Here is a 22,577-nt window from a genome sequence, read left to right on the forward strand (position 1 = left end):
TTATTTTCTGAGACCGGTTCTCTCTCACAGGACCTGCTAGCCTGATTGCTCAGTGAGCCTTGAGGCAGCGCCATCTCTGTCTCCCCAGGGCTGAGGTTAATGTAGTTGCAGGCTCTTACATGGGTACTAGGGATCTGAACTCGGGACCTCATGTTTGTGCAGAAGGCACTTTACCCACTGGGTCGTCCCCCTAGCCCTGGGATAGGTTGTTTTAAACTATGGATACCCTACCATGCTGCATCCCTAACTACCCTTTTCAGCACTCATTATCCGACCTCCTTCCCCCCCTTCCCCATTCCTCTCCCCGTGAGTGTCTACTACTAATAATTACAGTTCTAGTCCCTTTTTTTAGGTCAACATTTTTAGCTCTTACATATGAGGACAGGAACGGCATCTGGGGAGACATTTGGGTACAAAGGCGTGCTCCTCAAAGCTTTTAGTCATGGCAAACCTTTTACTGTTCTGCTAGAGTCTCAACTGCCATTCTAGTCTGGATGTCTCGCTTTTAGAAACAGGAGGAATTGTGTGTTTTTTGTAGGTAAACTGGAACAATAAGATAGCTTTTCTGGAGTTTTGTTTTGATTTTGCTTCCAGTTCCCTTTTCCTTGGCTGCAGGATATTATCGGCGCACTGCACAGCGCCACTCTGTGGCCCCAAGGGGAATGAAGCCTCCTGTCCTCTAAATAGAGATTATTAACAGTAACACAATTGCAGAAATTGAAAGCTGGAAAGAATTTTACAGACCATGTCTCTTAAATCCTACACTGGATATGAAAATGCGGAGCAGAAAATTGAGTTGTTCAGTTGTGGTGCCAGGCAATTTAAAAACAACTGGATTCTAAACACGTTTAAAAATATTGGATTATTAAAGCAAGGATGTGGCTCCCCCACTTCATAATGTTTTCAATTTCCACCACTCTTCAAAAAAAAAAAAAACCCACGCATGGTGCATATTGTATTTTTCATTGTAAAGAACTCTCAAACATTTACTTTTCAATATTATTCAGGACACAGTGTTTTGTTTTTGTTTTTAAATGTGATCTGATGCTCAAAACTATGAACATGATAATGACCCGAAACATTTACCCTACCTGATGGATTATTATAGATAGAGAACATGAAGGAATGCATACCTTCCTGAGAGAGGCTAACCATTATACTCAAAACACCAAGAAACTCACTCATTCATTCATTCATTCATTCATTCATTCACATGCCTACTTACTTGTTCTGCATTTCCTGAGTACCCACTATTGCTGCATACAGTGTTGCATGAAGTTAAATGAACTACACGACAATGTCACCAAAGTTAACTGGTTCATTCTTTATCTAAAATACAAGACTTTCTCAATCTTCTTATAGCTCAACCCTGTCAAAAGTGACCCATGTTCTTAGTAACCAAGTGCCTTCAAAGGTGAGCGAGTTCATTGTTATTGACAATGCTCCTGTCCCACACTCTTACTCTCTGTTGGAACGAAATCTTCATGTTAGGAATGATGTACACAGAAAACCAAGTGCAAATCTTATCTTAAATGACTTCAGCCCTGACTTTATCTCAGAGAGAACTCACATGCGACAGTCATATGCGCAGGTGTGTGTGTGTGTGTGTGTGTGTACTTAAACACCTCAAACTAAAGATCTCTGAGCTAATAAAGCCCTATGACACCAAGCTCATGAAATAAGAATTCTTGACCCGACTCTATCCCAGGACACCACAAAACTGGACCCAGCTAAACAGAGATCTATGTAATCTTCAGAAAAATAGATCTAAAGGCTGGAGACATGGTTTAATGGAGAAAGTGTTCAGCATGCAGGTGTGAGGGCTTGAGTTTTGTTACCAATAACTCACATGAAAGACACAGCAACACATGCCTGCAACCCCTGCACCAGGACACCGAGACAAAAGAATTCTGACAGGCTTACTGGCCAGCCAGTCCAAATGAAATGGTGAGCTATGAGTTCAATAAGAAACCTTGTCTCAAAAATCAATCAACCAACCAATTTATCAACCAACCAACCGGCCAAGCAATCAGAAACAGGCAGAAGGAGTGATTGAGAAAAGAAATTCTTACATCAACCTCTGGTTCCACACATGTATACAAGTGGGTGCACTCATATGTATACACATATGCATGTACACGAGTTTCTAAAAATATTCTTTAAATGTAGGCTGAAAGATGTGCAATCCCCATGAGGTTTTGAGGTTTCAGAGACTTTGAGACTTACCTGTACTTGTGGGCTGCTGGAGAGCTTGGGAGGAGAGAGAGCTCTGCTCAGGGGCATCTGAAGTTGTTTCTTGATCTGCAACTAAAAAGGGGGAAAAACAAAATTCTGCTACCACCGAGATGAGCTTTAGCCACATCGTGCTCAGTGTCACAGTGCACAGAGCCTGCCTGCTACCCACTTCCGAGGGTTGTGCTAAAACCTGGAGTCCAGCACTTTGGGTTTTGAATCTTTCCCCTGCTGCTTTCCCATCTGCCAGGTGACCTGGCTGGAGCACAACATGCTGGCGTCCCTATGTGTAAGGACACTTGGCAGTACCAGGCAAAGGGCATTTCTTCTGCACAAACCTACCAGTTTCTGTCTGTTCATCTGCATATGGATATTTTCCTATTTCCATAGGAAATGTGCTTCCATATCATTGACCCCATTTTTCTGGTAGTAGATTGAGCCGAATCTCAGTGCTACGGCCTGCATGATCCTTAGTGATTAAAAATGCTTAATTTACCCAAATACTTAATTTCTCTTATTGTGAAACACATTTGCTAGCTTTTACCTTGTGTGTGTGCCTCTCTCTGTGTGCGCACATGTGTGTGTGCACGCTCACACGCATACGTATGTGCAGTAATAACTCCGTTCATATAAGGTATTTAGTACAATGCCTGTTTACTAAGTGAGATGCTCACTAAATGTTGTTCTGTAACAAAGAAATGTTAGTGGATATTTCCAGAGAGTCAGCTTAGACCATATTCAGAAGTCAATGAAAAGACTGGCATCCAAGAAGCACGTAAGGGTGTAAGCGTCTAACTGTTCCTGTCAACATACAATATGAATACTTCTCACTGCTCATTTAATCAAAGAATTTTCTGTGGTTTAAAATGGTTATTTCAGCATTTATTTAAATACTTTTTTGTTTACATATTATTTAAATACTTAAGTATGGGACTGGAGAGATGACTCAATGGTTAAGAGCACTGACTGCTCTTCCAGAGGTCCAGAGTTCAATTCCTAGCAACCACATGGTGGCTTACAACCATTATAATGGGATCTGAGGCCCTCTTTTGGTGTGTCTGAAGACAGCTACAGTGCAATCCTATATATATAAAATCTTTTAAAAATCTAAATACTTAAGCATTTAAGTAATTAAGTAACTGTTGGTAAAAGACTTTGAGGAAAACAAGGAGAATTACAGAAATCCCATTAAAATATTTCAGAAGTTCCCTTTACCCATGGCGATATAGTTCTGTTTTCTTTTTGAGACAAAGTCTTGCTGTCTCAAGACTGGTGCTTGCAACATGGTTATTTTTCACAAAAGTATGCAATGTTTGTTTACATATAGGAGACTTACTATTTTAAATAATTTAATCATGTCTTTTCAATTCCTCAGTTTTAATTGCCAATAGGTAGATATTATCAGAGAGAGTTCAAATAGGTAAAAGTTCTTTGTGGTCCTCAGTTACACTTAAGAGTGTGAAAGGTGGGCTGGGAAGATGACCCAGTCGGCAATGCCTGTTGCATAAGTGTGGTGACCCGGGGCTGGCGAGATGGCTCTGTGGCTAAGAGCACTGACTGCTCTTCTGAAGGTCCTGAGTTCAATTACCAGTAAACACATGGTGACTCACAACCATCTGTAATGAGATCTGATGCCCTCTTCTGGTGTGTCTGAAGACAGCAATAGTGCACTTATTTATAATAATAAATAAATCTTTGGGCCAGAGCAAGCAAGGACTGAGTGAGCGCGGCCCATCAGAGTGAGCAGGGTTGACTGGAGCGAGCAGAGGTCCTAAATTCAATTCCCAACAACCACATGAAGGCTCACAACCATCTCTAGAGCTACAGTGTACTAATAATATACATAAAATAAATAAATCTTAAGAAGAGATAAGTGTGGTGACCCGAGTTAGCCACCCCAGCACCATATGAAAACCAGAACAGCACAAGCATGTACTCTCAGGACCCAGAGGCAAGAGACAGACAGACCCACAGACAGACCCACAAACCAGTGATCTCCAGGTTCACTGAGAGACCGTCTCAAAAAGTACGATTAGCCAGGGACTGAGGAAGACATGTCAGCCCCTGGTCACACACACATTCACCTACACCTGGAGTGGCACACCATGCATACACCCACATGAACACATACACATACACCCACATGAACACATACACCCACATGAACACACACACATACACCCACATGAACACAGACACCCACATGAACACACACACACACACACACACACACACACACACACACAGAGTATGGGAGCTGCTTATGTTGAAAACATTTGAGAACCGTGACTCGGTGCTGTAAAACCCCACTCCCACATTAGTGATTTAATATTTAAAAAAATATATACAAAATGAATTTTTCTCATTAACATGGTCGTAACATGGTTACTTTTCATAAAATCATCATGCAATGTTTGTTTATATATAGTAGACTTACTATTTTAAAATAACTTGACCGTGTATTTTACATTTCTCAGTTTTAATTACTAACATGTAAATATTAGCAGAGTCAATTCAAATGGGACTAAATGTTTCTCATTTGGAATTCTGAACAGATGAAACAAATTGGTCCCCAGACAACCTAATCCTTGCTCTGGTCTAGAAACATTGCATATTCCTAAGACTGACCTATGTTCTCTGCATCCCACCAAGAGGATGGTGCAGGTGAAAGGGTTCAGAATGCTTACCTACAAATATGCTTTAAAGCGGTCTCAGCTAGTAAGCGTGTTTTAAACTGATTGGGTGAACAAGAAATTTGTGCTATCTTGTAGGGGTGGGTCTGATGCTAAGGTCCTGTTCCCCAGTTGGTTCTTGATCTAACAGTAAAGATGCCATGGGCCAATTGCCGGGTGGAAGGAAAAGGCGGGACTCCTGGGTCCCCACAGGCAAGGGGCAGATGCAGGAGAAAGAAGAGGTAGAGTTTGTCATGCTTAAGAGAGGAAAAAGACCAAAAGCTACATGCAACATTATCTGTGTGGCTCATCAAAGGAAAAAGACAATAGACAAAGAGGAGCCACCAATGGCTGACACTAACGGGCCACTTTGGATATTTCCTGGAGATCTGACATGGTTAGAGAGTCCATATGTAGCTGTAATGGCTAATGTCTTTTCGACACACTTGGGAAGAGGGAACATCAAGTGAGAATCCCTCCCTTCAGATCGGCCTTCGGTGGTATCTGTGGGGTATTGTCTTGATTGATGACTGACATGGGAAGGCTTAATCAGGGGTTGAGTTGTGCCACCCCTTGGCAGGTGGTTCCTGGTTCTATCAGAAAGCAGGCTGTACAAGCCATGAGGAACAAGTCAGTGAGCAGCACTCCTCTGCAGCTTCTCTTCAGTCCTTCATGTTCCTGCCCTGAGTTCCCTCAACGATGGACTGTGACCCGAGAGAGGGATGATTAAATTAACCCTTTCCTCCTTTAAGTTGCTTTCAGGCAGTGTCTTATCACAGCAACATGGGAGCAAACCAGGACAATATTGCAATATTACAATAAACTAAAGACAGCTAAACATAACTGTTCTTCTTACCCAAATCTTCAAAGTGGAAGGGGGCAACCAGCTTTCTCCCTTGCAAGCCCTCGTGCTGGATAATGCAGTGCACGGTTGAGTTTTTGCCGTATGCGCGGGCTATGAGCGTGCTGGTGGTGTTACATATTTCCCCATCAGCTTCAAATTCATGGTGGAGTTCACCTACACAGCAATGTCAAGAGACAGGAAAGGTTATGGCTACGGAACTCTGCTGGATGGTTCTGCAAGCAGAACCACAGTCTCACACTCAGTCAGCTGCCTTGGGTGGGTTGGGCGTGGCCACAAGGACAAGCAACATGCAGTGGATCAAGGAGCATAGGCAAATTTCTACAAACACTTTGCTATGGTGGGGGAATGATCGAAGCTTGCAGTGGTTGCACAAGAAGGGTAACTTATTGTCACAAAATACAAAAGTCCCACAAGTGTATGAAGGTTACATTAATGAAGGAGTTTCATAATGAAGTAGGTTTCTGCCAGACTGGAAGACAGACTGAGTCTGAAGGCTTTTCTGTTTACAACTCTGTTTAATGCCCAGTCTTCTTGGCAGTGCACAGTCCCTCAGAGCATTAAAGGGCAGAGATAATTTGTACAGATAGCAAAGGCAAAATGTACTGAAACGGCAGCAAACACTGGAAATGCTTCCCTCCAAATCACAATTAGTTTTCTGTTTCCAGCAAAGACACTTATTTTTATAGTATGAAAAACATTTGTAATGCGGGGTTCAGGATGTAGTTCAAACTGGCCTGGGACTCATGATGTAGCTCAGCCTGGCCTCAAACACACGACCCTCTTGCCCCACCCAACCTTCCAGACATTGGGACTGCATGTATGACCCACCACTCATGCATCTCAGAACGTCTTCATCTGTCTCTGTGTGTGCAACACAGTGTCACATATATAAGGAAGGCTTTGTGTGTTTAATAACACAGTGTCACATATATAAGGAAGGCTTTGTGTGTTTAATTACGGACACTTCCTGACTTAGGCCTCAACTAGGACTCCTTACCCGTAAAATGTATAAAGGCACACACGTGCCCACTCGTAGGCACAGGCAATGGTTCTTTGTTCTAACTGCCTTCAGCACAGAATTGGATACAATGCATGCATTGCTGGAAAACGTGTTGTGGGATATGCTGTGTAACAGAAGATGTTGCTGCACGGAGGGATAACAATGTAAGTGTTCAACGTGTGTCAGAGGTTGATTAAGTTGTTTGGTGAATTGGAGCATTAAGAAAAATTTCATGAAAAATACTTCAGTTTATTGTAGAGTTTCTTGGGATACCGCCACCTGGTAAGCGGACTATCTCCTGCACACATTTAATGTTACACATGTTTCTAATTTTATAACTTTGTTTCCAAGCTTATGCTCAGCGTTACACTTACTTCAGGGAATTTTGTCAGTTTTTTAAAAGTATTACAAATAACTCATTATATATTTCTACCTTAATTTTTAAAAGTATGATTTGAGATAGCCTTTTTAAAAATTATTAGATATTTTCTTCATTTACATTTCAAATGCTAGCCCAAAAGTCCCCTATACCCTCTCCCCACCCTGCTCCCCAACCTACCCACTCCTGTTTCCTGGCCCGGGCATTCCCCTGTACTGGGGCATATGATCTTCGCAAGACCAAGGGCTTCTCTTCCTATTGATGGCCGACTAGGTCACCCTCTGCTATATATGCAACTAGAGACACAGCTCTGGGGGGTACTGATTAGTTCGTATTGTTGATCCTCCTATAGGGTTGCTGACCCCTTTAGCTCCTTGGGTACTTTCTCTAGTTCCTTTATTAGGGGCCCTGTGTTCCATCCAATAGATGACTGTGAGCATCCACTTCTGTATTTTCCAGGCACTGGCATAGCCTCTCAAGAGATAGCTATATCAGTGAGGTAACCCAATCACAAAAGAACACACATGATATGTATTCACTGATAGGCGGATATTAACCCCAAAACTTAGACTATCCAAGATACAATTTGCAAAACACATGAAACTCAAGAAGAAGGAAGACAAAAGTGTGGATACTTCTTTCCTTCTTAGAATGGGGAACAAAATACCCATGGAGGGAGTTACAGAGACAAAGTTTGGAGCTGAGACGGAAGAAAGGACCATCCAGAGACTGCCCCATCCGGGGATCCATCCCATATCCAACTACCAAACCCAGACACTATTGCATATGCCAGCAAGATTTAGCTGACAGGACCCTGATATAGCTATCTCCTGAGAGATAGCCTTTTAACATTAGATGAAATATTAGTTATTATAATGCTAATTTCTCTGGAGCAGAACTGATAGAATGATGTCTTTAGACACTGTGTGCCACCAGAGGGCGCCATAATACTTTAAAAAGTTCTTGAAGACCGGAAGGAAAGGAAACAAAGAGCCTTCTTTCCGTGCACTTACCATCGATCTCCAGACCTTCCCCCAGCAGCCAGGTGATTTGTGGCGGGGGCTTGCTTCTCTCTGTGGAACATTTCAGCACAACAGATTTCTCTCCATTCTGCCTTCTGAGAACCAAAGCTTCCACGGTTGGCTGGAAAGGAGTCACTAGAAGAAAATGAATTTTTCTGTGCTAAACTAGTTGTAGGTGTGCATGTATGCACAGACATGTAGATACCAGATAATAGATTTCGGGCATACTCTTTGATTGCTATCTATCATTGGATCTGGAGTTCATGGATCCAGCTAGGCTGGCTGGCTAATGAGCTGTAGGAACATACCATGCCCCTGTATCCGTGATGGAGCTAAAGATGCCTGTGCCTAGCCTTAATGTGGGCATCCTAACTCAGTTTGTCAGGCTTGCATGATAATCACTTTCCTGAATGAGGCAGCTTCCCGTCCACCTGGCCTGTGTATGTTGAGAAAAGAACATCACCTGTAAATCTTAGGGATTGCTACAGGATAATTCTTTAATTACAGGTCATATTTCTTGCTTAATTTTCCCCAGAATCCATTTGTGTTGTTCTTTCAAAGAACCAAGTTGGCTAAAGTCAGGATGTGTGTAACTTAATATGGGATGAGTTCCTTAGAATTTCCAAAGAGACTTTGTTAGAAAGCAGTCTGGATGTGATGTCGCATTATATTTGGCTGCTAGCACATTAGGGAGAGACCTGACTTTCAGTCCCGCCTCTGTCACCAGCTAGCTGGAGAAACTTAGACAAATCCTCCGACTTCTTGGTACATCGGCTGTGACACAAAAGGTTGGCTTTTAAGCGCTAAACTTTTGTAAGTTTATGCAAATAAGGGCAAAGTGCATTTCTTAGGCACCCAAAGTACATTTGTGTTCTCAAGGACCCTCTGGCCCTTTCTCTTTGTACTTCCTCCCCAGAAATCATTTTCATCTGGGCATACTTCCTTTTTTCCAATTCTACTTTTTGTTTTCATGTGGAGAACCACACTTGTGGGCATTTACTGAATCCATGCAGACACAGGGGAAGAACTGACTGAGTCTAGGCAGGCTCAGTATTACTTGTTGACACCACAGAGATGGGAAAGAGAGAGACCTCTCAAGGAGCGGAATTGTCTGGCTTTGAATTTAGATCCTATGCTTTTAGTTAGAACAGCAGTTCTCAACCTGTAGGTCACGACCCGTTTAGGGGTTGAACAACTCTTTCTCAGGGGTCGGTTGCCTAAGACCATCAGAAAACACAGATATACACATGGCGTTTCATAACAGTAAAGTTACAGTTATGAAGTAGCAACGGAAATAATTTAGTGGTTGGGGGTCATCACAAGGTGAGGAACTGTATTAAAGGGTCGCAGCCTTAGGGATGGACGTTGAGCACTGCTGGGTTAGGGGAGCCTGCAGTGGGATTCAGAGCGATGGCTCAGGGTAGAACATGTGTTCATCAAGCTCAAAGCTCTGGGTTCAATCCTTAGTAACTTCACAAGAAAGGCAGAAATGATCCCGTGCCTAGCGTTATGATAGGGGAGTGTGTACGGTGTTACAGCAGCCCAGAAGCTGTCTTAACCAGGATGGCTGGGCATGTTGCCCAGTGGTAGAAATAAACAGCTGGCAAACTCCTTAAGGGCAGAGAGCGTGCCTGTGTCTTTGATTCTCTAGCGTCTCATATGGTGACTGGCTCATAATCACAACCTATAAAACACGAATATTACTTCTGTTTAGTTTCCTGAAAACAAACAAAACCTCGTTGGTGCCCCAGGCAAATGTATTAATTTACTTTTGAATCTAGAGCTTGCCACACACACACACACACACACACACACACACACACACACACACCTCAGGTCTCTTTAATTTTCTTTCAATAAAAGATGGCAGACATGCCCTCAGAAGCTCCTGTTACAAGTAAAACTTTTTAAATTAAAATACTAAGTTTAAAAATGGTACTTCGTGGAGTTGGGAGGGGTGGCTCAGTGCATAAGAGAGAGTTTGGGACTTGTGTTTGGTTTGTAGCACCCATGTTGGGTGGATCACAATCACCCATCAGCTCCCTGGGAACTGTTTGGTTGTTTGGGCTTCTTCCGGCTTGTCTGGGCACCTACACTTTATCCTCACATAGACACAGACACATCTTAAAAATAAAATAAATCTTTTTAACGATTCATTGTAACTTCAAAGTGGGCTGGGGGAAGTGTCTCAACACAGCGAAGTTCATGCTACCAAGTCTAAGTTCAATCCCCAAGATATATATGGTGGGAGGAGGGACTGGATTCTTCTGACTTGGGTGTGAGCCCCATGGCAATGCTAATCCTCTAATAAGCTTTTTAAAATAAAATTAAGTAAATAAATAAATAGATAGATAGATAGATAAATAAATAAATAAATAAATAAATAAATAAATAAAATGGTTCATTTTGTCCATCATGTCCCTGGGGAGTTACCCTGCTAGGAACATACCTAACACGGTCACTCTCACTTGCTTCGTCTTCACAGAACTCCCGTAGTGTAAGCATGTATACACACCTTCCTCTCGGAGAGTTACATTGGACACACTAATGGAGAGTTGTGTAGCCGAATGGTGAAGAAGCTGGTATTTGGAGCTTTTTAAAGCTGTACAAGAGGCAAAGAGAAGTTGTTATGAGGAAAACTCGCTCACAGGAGAACCTGCCTCTGCCTCCCAGTGCCCGGATGAAAAGGATGTGCCCCAACGCCTGGGTTCCATTGCTTTCCTGAATGCCCTGCTGTGATTTGCTTCTTTGAAACCTGATGTGCCTGTGGTTTGTCTTGTCACAACAAATGTCAGCAGTAAAAGAGAAATTCACCAGCTGAGTGCCTTCAATTTTTAATTTTTTAAAAAATGTTTGTTACTATTTGAGGAGTCCTGCGGATTTTGGCAGAGTCCTTTAAGGGATTTGGCCAGTAGTACAAAAAAGCCAGCTCAGACAGCACTAACCCAGCATGGAGGGTTCCTCTTCATCTTATTTGACCAACTGACCTGGGAATTTCACATGAAGTAAAAGATTCCAGGGCAAAGCAGAGGCGCTGGAAAGAGTGAGTTTGTTGATTTACCTTTTCATCTGTTAAAGGTGCATAATTTGCACAGCGTAAACAGAGTTAAACCTGGGCGGGGTTAAAGCCTGAGGATGCCCGTGTCTCTAGGGACCTAATGCCTCTTGAGCTAGCACCCTGGGTTTGCAGCCTCATCTTGGCTGACACTGGAACCAAGAGTTCTTTGTTATGGTGCTTCAGCAAGAGGCGGATGCTTAGTGCATGTTTGGTGGCTACCTTCCAGATCCCAGAGCCGGCAGGCACCCCACTAGAGATTTGTGACAACTTCAACAATTCTCGGAGACTACCAAATGCCAGCCAGAGGTGTGATGACCGACCCTCACCTGGCAAGTCTTCCACGTGGATCAAGGGGTTTTGCTGAAGAAACCTCAAGATGTCTAACTTCTCATTCTCCCAAAGAGAAACAACAGAAGAAACGTTTTCGAGAGAACGATTCCTACTCAAACTTCAGTTCTCTACAACTTTTCTCAGCTCTGTCTTCTTAGTCTTCCACACTGTACTATTAACAGCCGGTAAAGCTTGCGACAAACTATTTGACTCTTTTCTATTTACTGCATCAATTAAACAGCATCGACAAAGCATATCTATAGGGGAGGGGCTCTGTGAACATTAATGGGCTTTAATGGTTCTTGTTTTCTCAAGTGCTTGACATCTAGGGGTTTTAGAGATATCTAGTGGCCTCATTATGAAAGAGTCTTTGGTAAATTCCTGTCCATGGTCTAAGCGATGTGTGAAGTTTGTCCCTCTCTCTCTATCTTAAGCATGCCACCATATACTTTATATGTGGCCCGGAGAAAGTGACTGCTGTACATCCTGTCAATGGCCACTGCCCAAAAATCTTGGTCGGAAGTCCTGCAGGGGAAGAGGAAGCGCTCACTAATGTGACTTTGCAGCTGGTTCTGGACAGGAGGGGATGTGTCAGCGCCACCAGGAAGGTCCACCGAGGCAACCTACTGCCTGCCTATGGCTTTGCTGTGGGTGTTTCCTGGTCACTGAGAGTCAAAAAGTGATGTGGGGGTGGGATGTTGGCGTGGAAAGGTGCTTTGTAATGTGAGCCCCCTTTAGGAACCTTTCTAGTGGGGTTTCCATTTCAGACTTCCTGTCTCCCCCAAAGCAGCCCTGTGTCACATAACAGGCCTCTGAGGTGTGAATCACGTGTAACAGTGGGTGGTCTGTGCCCACTTTTTGGGTGACTCATGTGAGCCTTCCGTCCCACTAACCTGCCCCAGTTGGAAATCCCTTAGGTTGAGGTTTGTCATTTTCTCCCCACAACCCCACTTACCAGGATGCTGATTTAAAAAAATGGTGAACCCAGAGGGAGCCAGCCACTGGAGAGAGACTTTTTTTGTCAGAGAAGAAACACACGTTAGAGTGAGCGTTTGGCCTTCCTCTACCGTGATGGTCTCCATTTTCAGAAAGGCTGCTGCGGAGGGAGAGATGGGGGGAAGGTCAGGCAGGGCGCATGCGCGTGTGAGGTAGGGTGGAAGAAGACCAGTCCAGACACTCGGTTCTCTGCCAAGCGAGCCCCATGATTGAACCCAGGTTGTCCAACCTGGTAGCAAGTGCCCTGGCAGCAAAAGCCATCACCTGGCCCCAAAGAAGAGATCTGTTGCTCAGTTTACAGATGAGTGACCCCATCTGGCTCAAGGTCACAGAAGCCACGGGACTGGAATCAGGGTGTAGACTTCAGTGCACACCTCTGTATCGACATAGACCTATCATAGTGATGAACGCCCTGAACACAGCACTCGTGGCCTCAGTTTATAAAATGGGTGATTTACAAGTTCAAGTATTACATGGCCTGTCTACAAGCCTCTGTGTGTGTGTGTTGAGGGGGTAGTGGATTGCAGTTCCTGATATTGTTGAGTGGTAAAGTGCTCTCTAGCCCTGGGTTGAATCCCCCCTCCACCACCACCACCACACACACACACACACACACACACACACACACACACACAGAGACACACAGACACACACACACACACCAGTAACCCATGGGCCTGTTGGCCACTGGAGTAGATAAATCCACCCTGACAGCTTCTACCACTAAGGGGTTCCTCTAGGAAATGTAGGAGTCCAATTTCTCTGAATCACACTGTGCCCCCAGAGAATGATGAATTGACTCTGAGCAGTGACAAATTTATTGTCCCAGAAAGAAAATAAAGGAAGAGTAAACTTACTTTTTTTTTCCTTTCTGAATTGGCACATTTATCAGAACTACTTCACATTTTAAACAAAATTGTTTTTCTTTGGCATAATATAATTCTTACCCAGGATGGTGTAAAAACTATCAACCAGAAGAACACTATACTTATAAATTATGGACAGCAAATGGTTTATAGCCCTATCTTCAACCTAAAAATGAAAAAAGGAAGGAAGTTTATTTCCTTTTGATATACACGCTGTGAAAAGGGTCGTCTTCTTTTTTCTCCCAACGTCTCATGTCACCCAGACTGGCCTTGAACTCACTATACAGCCCACGCTGGCTCTGAGCTCCTGATCCTCTTGCCTCAGCCTCCCAAGTGTTAGGATCATAAACATGGGCCACCATACCCAGCATCCTTGAGGTAAATTTTAAGCACCAGGAAAAATGCTCTGGGAGAATTCCCAAATGCTGAAGATTCACTTCGTAGAGCCTATGTTTTTGCATCTAGCCCTAGCCTTTAATTTCCATGTAGGTTGTAGCAATAACAACTCAGAAATTTTTATGTTGCATTCACACTGACTTTCATGGGGAAACAGTTTGTTTTAGTTCTAATCGACAAACATCTGTGCCATCAGCCAATGTGGACAAATAACCCTGAGTCACTGGTGAGGCTGGAGAGATAGATGGCTTGCCACGTAATCATGGAAATCTGAGCTTGGACCCCAGCACCCACGGAAAATATACAAGTGCAGAGTACTCATCTCCAATCTCAGTGCTGTGGAGGTGGAGACAGGAGGACTCTGGAGCTTTCTGGCCAGCCAGTCTAGCAGAATAGATGAGCTCCAGGTTCAAAGAAAGATCCTGTCTAAAACAAAACAAAACAAAACAAAACACGGTAGAGAACAATGTCGAATACACTTAATGTTCACCTCTGGCTTGCACACACATGTACACACTCCCATACACATATGTGTACACATATACTTAAATATGTGTATACACATACACAGAGAGAGAGAGAGACAGACAGAGACAGACCGACAGAAATAGACTGAGAGAGATTGATTGATTGATGAATGGAGCTGAAGCACAGTTCCAGAGGTAGAATACAGGTCTAGCATGCCACAGACCTTGGCTTCAATTACTAACCAAGTCACTAAGTAATGAAAACATCTGTGTTTTCAAAAACAGGCGATGAGGTCTCTTGCCAGAATTCTGCTTGGGTTTCCTCCTGGGAAATAATCTCCTGCCCATGAATTAAATAGAGTCAGGAGACTCTTACAATGTCTTTAGATTGTGACAAACTGTACTGTGGCTTTTAGCACAGGCGAAAGCAGTTTTTCCGCCCTAAAGTTAGTAGTAGTCATTCTTGCTGCTGAGAATTTAGTATGTGGCTGCTGGTCAGAGTGACCTCGTCTTCTGGTGCCACAGATGCATATGGTGATCGAAGCGCAGAGATTGAGCTGCCCCACCACTCCTTGCTCTGGGCTTTGCCGGTCTTATGCAGGGGCCCCATGTTTGATCCTGCCTGCAGTAGGAAACTGGTGTAGAAAGGGAGGTGGTGGTGCACGCCTTTAATCCCAGTACTTGGGAGGCAGGCGGATTTCTGAGTTTGAGGCCAGCCTGGTCTACAAAGTGAGTTCCAGGACAGCCAGGGTTATACAGAGAAACCCTGTCTCAAAAAAAACCAGGCCCCCCCCCAAAAAAGGAAGGAAGACTAGTCCACTGTAAAGCCACGGGGGTGGGGGGAGCTCAGTGGGAAGTTTATCTGTCTTCCTGTCTTCTCACTTTTCTTTCACCTAACTTTGGAGTCAAACTTTCACCTGTTGTCAGAGCAACAAGGTGCAAGTTTTTTTTTTTCTTACCACTTCCTCTCCATAGATGCTGAAGCTATACTGACAATATTCTCTCTCACCCCTAACTTTTCTCAAGCTCCACGTGCCAACTTCCCGCTTCTCCCTGTTTATGCCCTTTTGTGGGGGGTCAGGATGGGGGGGCTGTCGGGTCCAGGTGTTTAGACAGGGAAGTGAAAGGTTCAGTCCTACACAGAGTTTGGCACTGAATGGCTGTAAGGTCTCACCATCTACTTAGGTTGTGTTGCCTGTGTGCGTTACTGGTTTCTGCACTTTTGTTATCTCAGTAACTAGATGCATGCAGTCACTAATGGCCATGTGTTATGAGGCCTCTATTTGAGCCCAGTTCTTAAGGTCTGTGCGATTAGATTTCATCACTATGCAAATGCCACAAAGTACACTTATTTTTACAGTGCTGAAGGTGATCCTGTGGTGCTGACTTTTTTTCTTAAAAAAAAAATACATCTATGTATCTACCTATGATCTATGTATCTATGTATCTATGTATCTACCTATGATCTATGTATCTATGTATCTATCTATGTATCTACCTATGATNACCTATGATCTATGTATCTATGTATCTATCTATGTATCTACCTATGATCTATGTATCTATGTATCTATCTATGTATCTACCTATGATCTATGTATGTATGTATGTATATATGTATCTATCTTTCTATCTATGTATCTATGTAACTATGTATGTATGTATGTATGTATGTATGTATGTATCTATCTATCTATGTGTGTGTTTCTGTATGGATTTCAGTGAGTACATCACAGTGCACATATGGAGATCAGAGAACAACTTGTAGGAGTTGGTTTTCTCCTTTCACCGTGTGGGTCATTGGGATCTACATCACATCAGAAGTCTTAGCAGCAAGTGACTTAAACCCACTGAGCCCTCTCACAGGCGGCCTTTTATTCTTTTATTCTCTGTACTTTGTATTTACACAAACTTGGTGAGTGCAGCTTGCTACATACACAGACTGTATGGTAACCTCATGGGGCTGTAGTGTGTGATGTATATTATAGACCAAGCCAGCACTATATCATGCATGGCTGTACAGGAATGGAACCTGGACTCTTCCTCATCTCTTTCCTCACATAGTTAATATAATGGTCCTGGACTTGGAAGGTGGCTCGGTGGGTAAAAGCACATGCTCTACAAGCACGAGGACTTGAGTTCAAATCCCCAGCACACACATAAAAAGGAAAGCCAGGCATGTTTCTGTGTGTGCTTGTAACATGAGTGTTGTAGGGGTCAGAGACAGGCAGGTCCCTGGAGGTAGCCAGTCTAAAAGAGTGGGGTTCAGTTTCAATGGAGAGCCCCATCTCAAGAGAATGAAGGAGAAAAAAGCAATAGAGGAGGGCAACCAGGGTTCTCTACTCACCTCTGTATTGTATGTACTAGCATATACACTCACACACACAAGGGCACATGCTTACACACACACACACACACACCATGCACAAAAACAAATAAATAACCTGTGTTTCTTTCCAGGGAGAGCTTCTCACCAAAACATTCATGACCAACTTTCTACACTCACACTCAGCTCCTGAAGCACACACAAGCTAAGCAGCACACACAGGTTAAGCCAATGCCTTCTTAAGAATTCTTGGTCTTTCCCAAGGTTAGTGGGGAATTGCTGTGTGTGTGTGTAAGCATGTGCCCTTGTGTGTGTGAGTGTATATGCTTATATAAGTAAAGGTATCAGAGAGAGTTTATAAATCATTATATATCAGAGAGAGTGAAAAAATAATGAAAATACTCTTTTTTTAAAAAAAGTTGACTTAATGCCAAATTGTTGCATATAATACATTCAAAGCCAAGCACAGCTGTGTGCTGCAGGGCCCTAAACTCAGCGTGTCCAGTGGGAATCTGGATCTGTCCTATACCCATGTCTCTCCACGTCTGGTAGTAATCTGGATCTGTCCTGTCTCTCTCTCCATGTCCAGTTGGAATCAGGGTCTGCTCTGTCCCCTGTGTCTCTCCATGTCTGATTGGAATCTGTGATCTCTCCTATCCCCTGTGTCTCTCCTGCTCTCATAACTAGCACAGATATGCTACAGGCTCAACTCCACTGTTTTCTTACATTAGTTAATGTGGTCACCAGCCATGGCATCCCAGACATCTGATCAACAACACACTAGCCTTACCTCTCTCCCAAGCACTGATTTAATCAACCTACTCCTGTTTTCCCCACCACTGGTGTGGCCTTGGTTCAGGCCCCCATTGCTTCTTGCTGGGCCATTACATCATTCTTCCAGAATGACAAAATTTTAAAGACAGTATGCTTCTGCCTTCATGTAAAATATTTCCTAGTGCTGGAGAGATGGCTCAGCAGCTAGGAGCATTGGCTGCTCTTCTAGAAGACAGTTTGATTCACATCATCTACTGTGGCTCACAGTGGCAGTTCCAAGGAAACCAACGTCCTCTCTGGCTTCTGAGGATACCAGGAATTCATACGGGTATACAGGCATACATGCAAACAAAACACCCATACTCTTAAAATAAAATAAAAATAATAATTAGAGAAGAGAAGTACTGTTCTTGCAGAGAGCCCGAGTTCAGTTCCCAGTAACCACATCCAGCAATTAACAGCCCCAGGGGGATCTGACGCTTCTGGCCTTCACTGGCACCTGCACCCAATGCCCACACCCCACAGACATATGAATTTTAATGATAAATGAGGAATATTTAAAAGTATCTCCTATGGCTCCTATTGTATGTAGGAATCAGGCTAAAATTTCTGATGATTTTTCTCACACCTGACTCACTGGATGATGCACCTCCCAGATACTCCAAGTGAAGAGACACTTGTTGGATCCTGGAAGATTCTGGCTGCAAGACTGCTGTTGTCCGGCTGTTGCCCCGCTGTTGTTGTCTCCTCCAAGACTCTCCTTAAGGAGACTCAACCCCATAGGTTGCAACTTTTGCCCAAACTTCCAAGTAGAAGGCTGTGAGCCCTGCTCGGTGGTGAGAGTGCATGCTGAGCAAGTCAGAGGATGGATGTTTGGATCCCTAGAGCCCACATGAATACTTGGTGGGGTTGGGGGTGGCTCATTTGCAGTTCCCTTACTCAGGAGGCAGAGACAGAGGATCCTGCAGCAAGCTGGCTAGGTTTGACACAGAGAGAGACCCTGCCTCAAAATGAATAACTGGAGAATGATCAAGGAAAACTCTCAGTATCAAACATGGGCTTCCACACACATGCACACACATAGCGGCACACACATGTGCACACAAATACACATGGGCATGCATCTCACACACACACACACACACAAAGAAAAACAAACTTAAAAACAGGTCTTCACCTCCTTCCCTTCCAACTGACCTGCTCTCTTTTCTAGACACCCAAAGGCTTTGAATGGTTTTGACTACAGCTCTTAATGAGTTCCTATGCACGTGTGTGGTTATGGGTGCTTCTCATTGATGGGTTGGTTACAAGTGGCTGGAAGTGGGGTGACTGGAGTGACCGTGGCATCCGTTCACTATACATTCTCAGGGACTAGAACAAAGTTAGGTTTTTAAGATATTAGTTGAATTAATGGGCAAAAGAAACAAATGTAAGTCGTCAGAGATAAATACTTTAATGGAACTCTAATTTTCCTCTGTAATTGACATCGAAAAATAGAGACTGGAACTGGAACTGAAGTAAGGCTAACTACATAGCGAATTCTCAGACTGAAGCCTTGTTTCCATGGCTCTTGTGCAGACTTAGGCAGAAATGCACTTCACTGAAGAACATTACAAAAAGAGACTCTGTGTTATTTTTAGAATAGGCAGAGAAAACTACAGATGTGAAAATAAATTATACTTGTCAAAATCAAATCATTTTCCAGATTGTCACAAAGAGGCTGACTTGATGCAAGAGAACGAAGGAATTCTCTGGTTTGCAGAGGCCCTACCTTCCTGCAGCTACAAAAGAGGGTCGGAATTCTACCCGGGTCAGCCTTTTCATTGTCTACAGTATAAATGAGAGGAGAATGACTTTTGGAAAAAAAAAAAAAAAAAAAAAAGAACCCAGACTCATTTGTGTTATATTTTATCCACTCTAGAGATTTTTCATTCCAGGAGCCTTGAAAGAGGGGTGTGGTCCATGATGGTGAAATTATTTTGTCTGCAAATCTCTGGCAGCTTTAGAAGCCCCCACAATGATTTTCCTACTGCCTTATTTGCTAAAGGCGGTTAACAATTTACAGGTGGGTCAAAGTAGATATTTTGTTGCTTTCGTGTTGGCAAGAAAGCCACCTGACCAGCTCCTGCGCACACAGGACTTGGAAGGGCCGGAGCAGATGTAGGTCAGTATCAGCAGCAGCTGTTCTAACCCCACTGAGCTCCTGCGTCCTCAGCAGGGATGGATTTTCAGTTTGGGTTCTTTCAATATTGAATCTTTCAGAATGTCTAAGTCATTACAACTCTCTGAATTTTTAATTCACCGTTAAGTTTCTGGGCTGGAGAGGTAGCTTGGCAGTTAAGAGAACACTGCTCTTGCAGAGGACCTTCGCCTGATTCCCAGCCCAGCATCAGGTGGCTCATGTGACTCCAGCTCCAAGGGGATCTGATGGCTCTGGCCTCAGCAGGCACCAGCATACACGCGCACACACTCCCACACAGATCTGTGTGTATATATACATAATTAAAAGGGACAAAAGAAATACTTAAAACAGAATGTACTTTCTATGACACCCCAATGGTGCATGTGTGTGTACACACACACACACACACAGAAAAACACACATAAACACAAATTGAAGGTTCCATGAGATCTAATATTTACTGGGTTCTTTATAGACTGATATTTACTTCCTCTTGACCGGTTGTGAAAACCCATCAGGTTATTTAACTCCTCTAACCTCAGTGTTTCTCCTGTATAGACTGAAAATACCAATATCTACCTTGGCATTTTCTCTAGGAATAAGTGTACTTAACAATTTGTCCAGCACTGTGCATTACTCGATAAATATTTTTTTCTCTCCATATAATCACAAGAGCGTTGCATATTCTCCTAGACTTGCTTAAGCTTGTCTTTTTGTTTTCTTATTTTTTTGGAGGCAGGGTCCTCCTATGCTGCATTGCCTTTACGTAAAGCCACTGTGTAGCCTAGACTGGTCTTGAACTCATGGTGAGCCTCCTGTTCTAAATGCTGATGTTCCAGATGTGCGCCTGTCAGTTGCTCAGACTTGATTCAGCTTAAGATAGGGTTATTTTGCTGTTTATTTAAAAATCTCATGGGGCATTTTTTTTAAGTATGGGAAAAGTTTGAAGGAGGAAAAAAAATTAAGGTCAGCTGAAGGTTTTAAATCTTGGAGTAACTGAAATTGTACTCATTTTGGCCATCTAAAGGCACTTACTGAAGAAGCTAATGTCACTCGTTACCAAAACAGAATCCTTGTTAAGTGCCCCAGGGTACAGGGAACAGAAAGGAAGGCACTAAGTGACGTATAGAGCTCAGGGAATTGAAAAACCACGTAAAATAAAAAAAAAAATCTTGCCGCTCCCCACCGCCCCCCCACCCCCATCTCAAATCACATCCCTCAGCTGCCATTCTGAAACGAATGCAGATGAGAGGGGCAGGTGTGTGTCCTGACATAGAGCAGGAGAATCACTATTTGGAAACAAACAAACATTTGAAGCTGAGCAGTGGCTCTGTACACGGTCTCTTTCTATACGTCGGACACAAGGACCATCAGAGATTTAGGACACCGGGAAATGATCCCTCACTCTTACCCCACACTCGGGTAGGAATAATTTTACCCAAGCTTAAAAGGTCACTGTATCTTTCTCTAATTTTCATAATATGACAGTAGAATTAAGCTCCCAAAACCAAATTATAGCAAAATGTAAAATATAACTGATTTCTACAAAACAAGTAGCTTTCGGGGCCAGAGAGATGGCTCAGCGGTTAAGGGTACTTGCTGCTCTGGCAGAGGAAGAGGACTCCAGCTCATTCCTAGCACCTACATGGCAGGTCCTGGCCATCTGGATAACTCCAGCTCCAAAAGCCCCAACTCTCTCTTCTGAGCCCCTTGGACAGTGCATACACACGGCACACACACCTAAGCACTCATACACATAGAATAATAAACAAATGTTTAAAAGTAAAGAGTTTTTACTAGGTTCTTATTCCTCTGAACTAAATTAGAAGTGATTAATACCTCATTACTTCCAAAGAGTTTGTAAATTTGAGATATTCTTATCATAAGCAGTTTGACAGGGACATCCTCATCTAAAGATGAAAAGAACGGAGTCGGATGGCAGTGGTGCACGCCTTTGATCCCAGTACTCGGGAGGTGGATCTCTGTGAGTATGAGGCCAGCCTAATCTATAGAATGAGTTCCAGGATGGCCAGGGCTAAAAATGCAAAACCTGAATTTTAGAGAAATTAGGATATTTGACAAAGACTTCTACATCAAAGGCATTTTGGAATCTGAAATGAATGTCCTTCAACCGATAAACCTTCAAAAGATCGACTTAGGATGCTGGCTTTATTTCATCACAGCAGATTCCACCGATGCATGCCAGGCTGCCCCTACACCCTGAAGAGAGGTTCAATAAGAAACAGAAGAGACGGAGTAACTGCCCTTGGACGTGTGGGTTGAGCACAGCCAGAGAAGTATTAACAAAGTGACCTGAGTTATCTTCCAGAGTAGGACCTCCAAGAACACAGTTGGCTGACAGATAGCTTTAGCCAAAAAAAGCCCATAAAGTCAGCCGAGCAAAAATACCCATTTACTCTAAGTCCTTACCTTGCACGGGCACCCAGAACAGCAAACTGAGGACTCCCCACCACATGCTGGCTGTGCTGAACGGAGGGAGTCTCTGACAGCTTCCTGTGGGTTCTAAAGTACACACAGGCTTTTGAAGGGGGGAGGCTGTAGCTCTGTGACCTTGTGTGTGTCACCTCCTCCACCTTCTCTGAGCCCCCTCTTAGTTAGCTGCCCCTAAAACACCTCCAGGTGGAACATCTTGGGGGCCACAGGTGTCCTATCCATTGTGGAGAGGTGTGAATGAGGTGTTGGTGACAAACACTGCTCAGCCACAAGTGGGTAGCCATGGTAAGTGATGACATGAGACTCTGGGGAAGAGAGAGGGGCAGGAGAGATTAAATGTCCCCGTCTGGACATTGTTTTTTAGCTTTTCTACTTTACTAAGCAAACAATAGCTAGGTAATTTTTGTCCAACCTTCTTGGATATTTTGTATTTCTGACTTGGACAACAATATCTAGTGGTTATTAGATGTGTTGATTCATTCATTCACGTTGGGATCTTCCCATTTATCTACTTATCTGTCTTTCGGTCTACTTATTAATCTCCCCACCTGTGCACAC

The 22,577-nt window shown here is 43.4% G+C and overlaps 1 protein-coding gene across 3 annotated transcripts in view; it reads right to left on the minus strand.

Annotated features, from left to right (window-relative positions):
- Positions 1–12,648, minus strand: part of Crtam (cytotoxic and regulatory T cell molecule) — a 21,930-nt gene extending 9,282 nt beyond the window's left edge. For 2 of the 3 annotated variants that reach the window (XM_029481756.1, XM_021172556.2), the window contains exon 1: positions 2,227–2,390. In XM_029481756.1, coding sequence (XP_029337616.1) covers positions 2,227–2,362 — 136 coding nt within the window. In that variant the 5' untranslated portion in view covers positions 2,363–2,390. Of the gene's footprint in view, positions 1–2,226; positions 2,391–5,760; positions 5,923–8,161; positions 8,306–10,619; positions 10,773–12,513 lie in introns of those variants that run through there. The other variant, XM_021172555.2, reaches the window with a different exon arrangement.
- Between the last annotated feature and the right edge of the window lie 9,929 nt (positions 12,649–22,577).

The sequence above is a fragment of the Mus caroli genome, chromosome 9 (genome assembly GCF_900094665.2).
Source record: "Mus caroli chromosome 9, CAROLI_EIJ_v1.1, whole genome shotgun sequence".
Lineage (NCBI taxonomy): Eukaryota > Metazoa > Chordata > Mammalia > Rodentia > Muridae > Mus > Mus caroli.